Here is a 10,000-nt window from a genome sequence, read left to right as displayed (position 1 = left end):
TGACTAACCTATCCATACTTAATTTACACAACGTTTTTACCTATTAAGGGGAAGTTCCGGCAGCCAATATTTTATGAAGCACTCTGGCATGACCTAACTCAACTAAATCTATCCTTATCCTAACACGCAAACAATTAAGTATATCCTAACAACATCCTAACCTAATCTGACTTTAAATCGAACCATACCTGACTTACAAAATGTTTACACACACACACACACACACACACACACACACACACACACACACACACACACACACACACACACACACACACACACACACACACACATGACTCACACATTCACTCTCTCCCTTTTTTCTCCTCCTCCTCCTTTTCTTTTCTTTTATCTTTTTTTCATTTTACTTCTCTATTGTTTTCTCCTTCTTCTTTCTTATCCTCCTCCTCCTCCTCCTCCTCCTTCCCACTTTAATCTCTTAAATGTCTAAACAAATCCATCATTATCATCATCATCATCATCATTACTCAACTTCTTTTAATAGAAGACCCACCCTTCAGGAACTTAACGACTCAAGGCTGGAGGCTGCAGAACGCTTAGCCTCAGACCTTACTATTATTTCCGATTGGGGCAAGAAGAACCTGGTGTCCTTCAACGCCTCAAAAACACAGTTTCTCCACCTATCCACTCGACACAATCTTCCAAACAACTATCCCCTATTCTTTGACAACACCCAGCTATCACCTTCCTCAACACTAAACATCCTCGGTCTATCCTTAACTCAAAATCTCAACTGGAAACTTCATATCTCATCTCTTACTAAATCAGCTTCCTCGAGGCTGGGCGTTCTGTACCGTCTCCGCCAGTTCTTCTCCCCTGCACAGTTGCTGTCCATATACAGGGGCCTTGTCCGCCCTCGTATGGAGTATGCATCTCATGTGTGGGGGGGCTCCACTCACACAGCTCTTCTGGACAGAGTGGAGGCTAAGGTTCTTCGTCTCATCAGCTCTCCTCCTCATACTGATAGTCTTCTACCTCTTAAATTCCGCCGCAATGTTGCCTCTCTTTCTATCTTCTATCGATATTTCCACGCTGACTGCTCTTCTGAACTTGCTAACTGCATGCCTCCCCCCCTCCCGCGGCCCCGCTGCACTCGACTTTCTACTCATGCTCATCCCTATACTGTCCAAACCCCTTATGAAAGAGTTAACCAGCATCTTCACTCTTTCTTCCCTCATGCTGGTAAATTCTGGAACAATCTTCCTTCATCTATATTTCCTCCTGCCTACGACTTGAACTCTTTCAAGAAGAGGGTAACAGGACACCTCTCCTCCTGTATTTGATCTTCCTTTCGGCCACCTCTTTTGTTTTACTTTAGGAGCAGCGAGTAGCGGGCTTTTTTTTATTATTGCTTTCTTTTTTTGTGTGCCCTTGAGCTGCCTCCTTTGTTGTAAAAAAAAAAAAATTCTCTCTCTCTCTCTCTCTCTCTCTCTCTCTCTCTCTCTCTCTCTCTCTCTCTCTCTCTCTCTCTCTCTCTCTCTCTCTCTCTCTCAAATATATCAAGCACTTGACCTCCCTTTCAAGCACTGGTCTGACTTGTCACTTCTCGAGGGAAGAGGAAGAGGAGGAGGAGGAGGATGATTTTACTATAGACAACCAAGCATATAAAAATTTTGTTGCAGAGATTCAAGTGTTCTCTCTCTCTCTCTCTCTCTCTCTCTCTCTCTCTCTCTCTCTCTCACACACACACACACACACCTGTTTTTTTTCTCTTCTCTCCATTCTCTCCCTCATCATCTGTCGATCCATCATATTCTCTCTCTCTCTCTCTCTCTCTCTCTCTCTCTCTCTCTCTCTCTCTCTCTCTCTCTCTCTCTCTCTCTCTCTCTCTCTCTCTCTCTCTCTCTCTCTCAAGGTCATACAGCACCAGCATCCCATTAAATTTACACTTCTCCTCCTCCTCCTCCTCCTCCTTCTCTCTCTACCTACATCCTTCTCCTACCTCCGGAGTCTTATCGCTTTTCCTCCTTCTCTTCCTCCTCCTCCTCCTCCGCCTCCTCCTCCCCTTTCCCTAGCTTTATTGCTAAACAAGGCAGAAACCACTCTTGCGCGCAGATATGTGTTTGTTTGCTTGTGTGTGTGTGTGTGTGTGTGTGTGTGTGTGTGTGTGTGTGTGTGTGTGTGTGTGTGTGTGACATAAAACACGGCTAAACACATAACAGGCGAGGATAGTTACAAGCAGTTCCCACAGGACTTCCTCCGCGACACAAGTGATTGGTAGTAGTAGTAGTAGTAGTAGTAGTAGTAGTAGTAGTAGTAGTAGTAGTAGTAATAGTAGTAGTAGTAGTAGTAGTGTCGGGAAAATGAACATGGGTGGAGGTATCTTTTATATAGTAGTAGTAGTAGTAGTAGTAGTAGTAGTAGTAGTACCAGCTGTAGCATAACACATAACATTGGTTCCAAAGTCACGATTCCTACCTACCTAGCAACCAACTACAGCCTTCCCCACACTCTTACCTTTCCTTCCCTTACCTTACCCTTGACCTAACCGTTGCCGAACCGGTCCCGAGGGTAGCTATGAGGTAAAAAGGGTGCGGGGTGAAAGGCAAGGGTGTGAGGGCAATTAAGTTAGTACCCTAAGCATGCCACAAGGGTACTGAAAACGGCGGTGGTGGTGGTGGTGATTGTGATGGTGGTGGTAGTGGTGGTGGTGGTAGTGGTGGTGGTGGTGGTGGTGGTGGTGGTGGTGGTGATATGAGATGGATAGATAAATAGATAGATAGGTATATATATATATATATATATATATATATATAGAGAGAGAGAGAGAGAGAGAGAGAGAGAGAGAGAGAGAGAGACTCATTATTATTTATATTTAATGGGAAACTGGTTAAGATTATGCTCTGCCTTGTATATCAGATGAAAGAGAGAGAGAGAGAGAGAGAGAGAGAGAGAGAGAGAGAGAGAGAGAGAGTGAAAGAGAGAGGGCGGGTCCGGTTATCTCGCCCACCTTCCTTTCTCCGGTCTCTCTCTCTCTCTCTCTCTCTCTCTCTCTCTCACTGCCCTCCTCCTCCTCCTCCTCCTCCCTCAACATCCTGGAGGTGACAATCTCTATTAATTCTAGGTTTGCAAGTTCTCTCTCTCTCTCTCTCTCTCTCTGCGAAACGAATTTATGCGGTTACACACACACACACACACACACACACACACACACACACACACACATACCACCTGCCGTGTATACATGAAAAAAAAAACGTATATAAATGATAAGTAATAATCTAGCATCTCTCCCTCTTATGTGCACACCAAAAACGCACATGGATACAACGCAGCCATGTACACCATAAAAAAACTTACATACATCGATACCAGGACCCCGGGTGTACATGGAAACGCACATAAACGCACACAAAGCAGCCGTGTATGTAAACAAAACACGTACACAGCTTAGAGAGGACTCGGTTGTGTACACATTCCACGGTGATCAGATAGAGGGGAACAATACACACACACACACACACACACACACACACACACACACACACGTAGTTAAGCTCATCACGTCCGTAAACACCTGAATGTATTAATAAACAAATAAATAAATAAACATGATGTAGTAGTAGTAGTAGTAGTAGTAGTAGTAGTAGTAGTAGCAATAATAATAATAATAATAATAATAATAATAATAATAATAATAATAATAATAATAATAATAATAATAATAACAATAATAAAGATATAATTCCATGGGGCAAAAAGATGCTAAACTAGGCTAATCACACACACACACACACACACACACACACAGTCACTCCTCAATCACCCAAGCCTCACTACCTCGCCTTTCTTCCCTATTTGTATGTTACTTAAACTCTATCTCTCCCTCACTCTCCCCCCTCTCTCTTTCGTATGTCCTTAGTTCGTTAATCTTAAGGATCCTTGTATATGCCCCCCCTCCCTAACCTAGCCCAACCTATTCGTATATTACTTAAACTCTATCTCTCCCTCACTTTCTCCCCTCTCTCTTCCGCATGTAATTAGTTCGTTAATCTTAAGGATCTTTGTATGTACCCCCCTCCCCCCTTCTTTGTAATATCCCCCCCCCCCTGTTCTTAATAAAAGTCTGAATCTGAATATGAACGTGTTCTCTGTACTATACTAATTTGTCCGTTCTAAGCTTTCTTCACCGCTAAACCTCTCTACTCGTATACTAACCTTTCTCCCTTTTATAATACAATAAGCTCACCAGTATACAAATAACGCATGTCTTGTCACTAACCCTAACGCTAATCACCTTAACACACACAGTCACACAGCAGTCACCAAACCTCACAACCTCACGTAACATCGCCGATAACATCACGAGTATAACAAACTTAATTAAGATCACGAACATAAATATAACGCATGTCTAGTCACTAACCCTAACGCTAATCACCTTAACACACACAGTCACACACACAGTCACCAAACCTCACAACCTCACGTAACATCACCGATAACATCACGAGTATAACAAACTTAATTAAGATCACGAATATAAAAATAACGCATGTCTGGTCACTAACACTAACGCTAATCACCTTAACACACACAGTCACACAATAGACACCAAACCTCACAACCTCACGTAACATCACGAGTATAACATAAACTTAATTAAGATCACGAATATAAAAATAGCGCGTCTTGTCACTAATACTAACGCTAATCACCATAACACACACACAGTCACACAGCAGTCACCAAACATCACAACCTCACATAACATCACTAATAACATCACGAGTATAACAAACTAGTGATTGGTGACCCATGCTAACACGGTACCCAGTAACTATAGAATCACACCCACTCACACACTAACGTCACAACGTCTGTATATATTTCCACAATGAATTATCCCATGTGTTAATTTTGTAAGTAATCATTCTTATACATTAACCTTTATGCTTAAGTTCACCCCCTTGAGATTGTATTAGCAGGGCCGCGATGGGAAATACAGTACCGTGAAATTACTTACAAATAAACAATCTATTAATCAAGAATCATCACTACTATCACCAGGTAACAGGTAACAGGTAACAGGTGGACTTACCTTACCCAACAGATGCAGAGGAGGATGTGAGTGGTAGATGGAGAGATGGAGGAGGAGGAGGAGAGAAGGAGAGGAGGAGTACTTATAAGGGGAAGGGCGAGGAGAGGATAGGGAGAGGAGGAGGAGGAGGAGGGGGAGAGGTGGGGTGGTTATAAGAAGAGAGAGAGAGAGAGAGAGAGAGAGAGAGAGAGAGAGAGAGAGAGAGGAAGAACGAGAAGAGGAGGAAGAGGAAGAAGAAGAGGAGGAGGAGGAGGAAGAGGAACACCAGAGTAGGGAGAGAAGGAAGAGAGGAGAGAGAAGATAGAGAGGAAGAGAGTGAGGTAGAGTTCTAGATAAGAGAGAGGAAGAACGAGAAGAGGAGGAGGAGGAGGAAGAGGAAGAAGAGGAAGAGGAACACCAGACGAGGGAGAGAAGGAAGAGATGAAAAAGAGAGAGAAGATCGAGAAGAAGAGAATGAGATAGAGTTCTAGAGAAGAGAGAGGAAGAACAAGAGGAGGAAGAGGAAGAAGAGGAGGAGGAGGAAGAGGAAAGGAACACCAGAGTAGGGAGAGAAAAAAAAAAAGAGATGAAAGAGAGAAAAGATAGAGAGGAAGAGAATGAGATAGAGTTCTAAAGAAGAGAGAGGAGGAGGAAGAAGAAGAAGAGGAAGAGGAGGAGGAGGCAATCGAAACAAGCTCCCACGAGGCATGGAAATCCTCCTTCCTCTATATTCAAACGTTTATCACAATTTACGCCTTTCTCCCCCATTTACCATCCTGATTTACGCCTCCCCTATGTCACTAAATATCAATAAAGGCTTCAAGAGTATGTAGAACAGCCATAGAGCAATAAATCTCTGGATATTAGATGGAAAATAAGCAAAAATAAAACAACACCCGCCCGAAGTCACTCTGTCAACAAAACTGAGAAATTGGAAGTCCGTTAGCGAGCATTTTTATTTTTATTTTGCATTTATCTACCCAAGTAAAGTAGATAGAAGTAAAGTAGATATAGATAGATATTAGTTAAGTGTTTATCTATCACTAGTTCTTATGTATAGGAGGAAGGGAGGGAGAGAGAGAGGAGGAAAAGAAGAAAAGGAAGAAGAGGAGGAGGAATGGAGATGTAGGCTAGTAGTAGTTGTAGTAGTAGTAGTAGTAGTAGTAGTAGTAGTAGTAGTAGTTGTAGTAGTAGTAGTAGTAGCAAAGAGTGTAGATAGTAGGCTATATAATCTTTGGTAGTAGTAGTAGTAGGCTAGTAGTAGTAGTAGTAGTAGTAGTAGTAGTAGTCTAGTAGTAGTAGTAGTAGTAGTCTAGTAGTAGTAGTAGTAGTAGTAGGCACCCAACTTAAACAATCATTCTAATCATTTTTTTTATTTCTCTTCAAAACAATTCAACAACAGATAAAAAAAGAATAAATATATCAATAGGAAATAACAACAATAACCGAACCTCACATAAATAAACTCAAACAATAAATGAAAGATAAATAATGATGATAATTATAATGAGGAGAAAGGAACAATAACAGCATCCTTAACCCATGCCATATTAGGCTACGCAAGGCCTTAGCATACGCCCATACACGCCCATTACTCCTTTATCTACGCCCACGCCTACGCCCACGCCCTCTCTCTCTCTCTCTCTGGCGGTATTGGTTCTAATTTAATGGTTCCCTTGCCCTGTGTTGGTTCTGGTACCGCTATTACTGGTCCTCTTTCTTATCCTCAATGCCTCTCTCTTCTGCATTGCTCTTTGTTGGAATATTGGTACTCTTTTAATGGTTCCCTTTCCCTGTATTGGTTCTGGTGCCGCTATTACTGGTCCTCTTGGTTGCCATCAATGCCTCTTCTCTGGCACTTTTTGGCATTATTGGTTCTGATTTAATGGTTCTCTGATTCCTTATGGCAGTATTGATTCTGGTTTAATGGTTCCTTTTCTCTGTATTGGTTCTGGTACCGTTATTACTGGTCCTCTTTCCTGTCCTCAATGCCTTCGTGGGTGACGTTGAGGGAGCCTTCTTGGATTACGTTGTTGTACTCCCACCTGGAAAGAAATGGAGATATAGTGGAAAAGAAATAAAGAAGGGAATATAGAGAGAAATATAGTCGGTTTCCCCTCCCCTTTCTCTCCCTCCCCTCTTCGTCTTGCTTAATCTCCTTTCCTTTTCTTTAACTTTCCTTCATTTCACTTTCCTTTCCAATTCCCTTCCCTTCCCTACGTTCCCTTCCTCTTGTTTCTTTCCTCTCCTTTCCTTCCTTTATTTCTTCTTCCCTTACTTCCCCTACTTCCTTTCTTTTCCTCTCTCCTTCCCTTCCTTTCCTCTCTTCCCCTCCATTTTAAGTCCTAAACGAAAAATAAGCAAACGTATCTAACACTCCTATAGTCTACCTCTAAAACCATTCTCTCTAACACACCAAAATACATAGAAAACAAACTCTTTAAAGGTAAACTAAACTAAACATCACCATTTCTAATACTACATTAAAATCACCCACTTAGCGAATCCTGGAATCTGAAGGAACTCGTTAAGGGACAGTTCCAGGGCCCGAGGGACGATGTAGCAGGCCGCCTCCTCCCCGAACTGGTACTCGGCGGCCCTGTAGGTGCTAAGGGTCTGCTGGTGGAGGGCCATGGGAACCTGTAGAAAGGGGCAGCAGTTGTAGTAGTAGTAGTAGTAGTAGTAGTAGTAGAAAAAGTAGGAGGGGGAGGAAGAGAAGGAAAGGAGGAGGAGGAGGAGGATAATGAAGGACAAATACACAGGAAATAACTGAAATAAAAACAGAATAAATGCATAAACAAATAAATAAGAAAAGGAAGAGAGAAAAGAAGAAGAAAAAGAGAGAAAAAGAGCAAGAAAGAAAGAAAATAAACAATAACGAGAGAAAGAGAAAAAAAACCCACGGAGGAAAAAGCGTAAAAAAAACAAAATAGCAACCACAACTACAACTACTACCACCACCACTACCACCACTACCACAACACAACCCCCTTACTTTAAACTTCCTAGCCATATCGTATCCCAGCTGGAGGTCCTTATTCTGCAGGGAGAGGGAGAAACCAGGGTCGTAATCGCCTCCGTTGAAGACCACAGGCGCCGCGGTTTCCCACACGAAGCTGTTCCCCACACTGAGCCTTATCCCCTCCCAGAAGGTCCTGAGATCGATGTTTGCTCGCTTGCCTGAAGGAGTGGGTGAAGGAGGAGGAGGTTGATAGATGGAAATGGGGAAAATTATATGTAGTTAGATATAGAGATAGTTATATAGACATGTGTTAAGTGGATAGACAGTTAAGGAAGGGACAATGTTAGCTCGCTTGCCTGAAGGAGTGGATGTAGGAGGAGGAGGTTGATAGGTGGAAATACAGGAAATAATATGTAGTTAGATGTATAGATAGTTATATAGACATGTGTTAAGTGGATAGACAGTTAAGGAAGGGACAATGTTAGCTCGCTTGCCTGAAGGAGTGGATGTAGGAGGAGGAGGTTCATAGGTGGAAATTGAGGAAAGAATATGTAGTTAGATGTATAGATAGTTATATAGACATGTGTTAAGTGGATAGACAGTTAAGGAAGGGTCAATGTTAGCTCGCTTGCCTGAAGGAGTGGGTGAAGGAGGAGGAGGTTGATAGATGGAAATGGGGAAAATTATATGTAGTTAGATATAGAGATAGTTATATAGACATGTGTTAAGTGGATAGACAGTTAAGGAAGGGACAATGTTAGCTCGCTTGCCTGAAGGAGTGGATGCAGGAGGAGGAGGTTCATAGGTGGAAATTGAGGAAAGAATATGTAGTTAGATGTATAGATAGTTATATAGGCATGTGTTAAGTGGATAGACAGTTAAGGAAGGGTCAATGTTAGCTCGCTTGCCTGAAGGAGTGGGTGCAGGAGGAGGAGGTTGATAGGTGGAAATATAGGGGGGGGGGATACGCAGTTAGCTAAATATAGTTAAACAGCTAGACAGACAGACAGATAGATAGATACAAATAAACAGATAGATAGATAAATGAAAACATACAACTCATGGTGTACCTGAGAAATACACAGGTGGAAGTAAGGAGTCCATGTGAAAATTACAGGTGTTTATTAGCTAATGAGACACACACACACACACACACACACACACACACACACACACACACACACACACACCATCCATTCACTATACAGCCCTCTCTCTCTCTCTCTCTCTCTCTCTCTCTCTCTCTCTCTCTCTCTCTCTCTCTCTCTCTCTCTCTCTCTTGTTATTTTTGTCACTATAATGGCTCTAGTTTAACGGTTCCCTTCCTCTGCATTGCTTCTGGTACCGCTATCATTGCTTCTGGTACCGCTATTATTGCTTCTGGCACCGCTATTATTGGTTCTGGTACCGCTATTACTGGCCCTCATTCCTGCTCACACCATCACTATATGCAACTTCACGCTCTGTCAGTCACGAGTCAATCACGTAACCAGACCCTTTCCCCTAGGTCCTCCCCCGTACACCCAGGGCCAAGCACACCCCCGGGACCTCACCAAGCATGAGCGCCTCCCCCATGGCAACCACGTGGACGCAGCAGAGCATGTTAGAGATGACCTTGATAACCATAGCGTTACCCACGGTGGCCCCGACGTAGAACACTTTCATATACGATGCCTGAGGAGGAGGAGGAGGAGGAGAAGGTGGCTAGTTGGAGGCTGCATGTAACTCGTGGATGCTGGGAAAGGTTAAATCTCACTGGTGGATGCTGGGAAAGGTTAAATCTCACTGGTGGATGCTGGGAAAGGTTAAATCTCACTGGTGGATGCTGGGAAAGGTTAAATCTCACTGGTGGATGCTGGGAAAGGTTAAATCTCACTGGTGGATGCTGGGAAAGGTTAAATCTCACTGGTGGATGCGGGGATGGGTTACATCTCACTGTTGTATGCTGGGAACGTTTAAATCTCACTGGTGGATGCTGGGAATGGTTAAATCTCACT

General features: G+C 42.9%; 1 protein-coding gene and 1 long non-coding RNA gene across 13 annotated transcripts in view; one reads left to right on the top strand and one right to left on the bottom strand.

Moving 5' to 3' along the window:
* Positions 1 to 6,404: 6,404 nt before the first annotated feature.
* Positions 6,405 to 10,000, bottom strand: part of LOC127004833 (L-threonate dehydrogenase-like) — a 6,420-nt gene continuing 2,824 nt past the window's right edge. The window contains exons 6-9 of the mRNA XM_050873011.1: positions 9,557 to 9,677; positions 8,037 to 8,221; positions 7,539 to 7,681; positions 6,405 to 7,086 (exon numbers count right to left, since the gene is read on the bottom strand). Of these exons, the coding sequence (XP_050728968.1) occupies positions 7,005 to 7,086; positions 7,539 to 7,681; positions 8,037 to 8,221; positions 9,557 to 9,677 (531 nt within the window). The 3' untranslated portion in view covers positions 6,405 to 7,004. The remainder of the gene's footprint in view (positions 7,087 to 7,538; positions 7,682 to 8,036; positions 8,222 to 9,556; positions 9,678 to 10,000) is intronic.
* Positions 9,684 to 10,000, top strand: part of LOC127004834 (uncharacterized) — a 1,366-nt gene continuing 1,049 nt past the window's right edge. For all 12 annotated transcript variants that reach the window (XR_007758032.1, XR_007758042.1, XR_007758036.1 and 9 more), the window contains exon 1: positions 9,684 to 9,897. This is a non-coding gene — a long non-coding RNA (uncharacterized LOC127004834). The remainder of the gene's footprint in view (positions 9,898 to 10,000) is intronic.

This window comes from Eriocheir sinensis, chromosome 29 (assembly GCF_024679095.1).
Source record: "Eriocheir sinensis breed Jianghai 21 chromosome 29, ASM2467909v1, whole genome shotgun sequence".
In the NCBI taxonomy this organism is placed as follows: Eukaryota; Metazoa; Arthropoda; class Malacostraca; order Decapoda; family Varunidae; genus Eriocheir; species Eriocheir sinensis.
The sequence above is the reverse complement of the archived record's forward strand: the minus strand, read 5'-3'. Positions and strand labels throughout refer to the sequence as shown.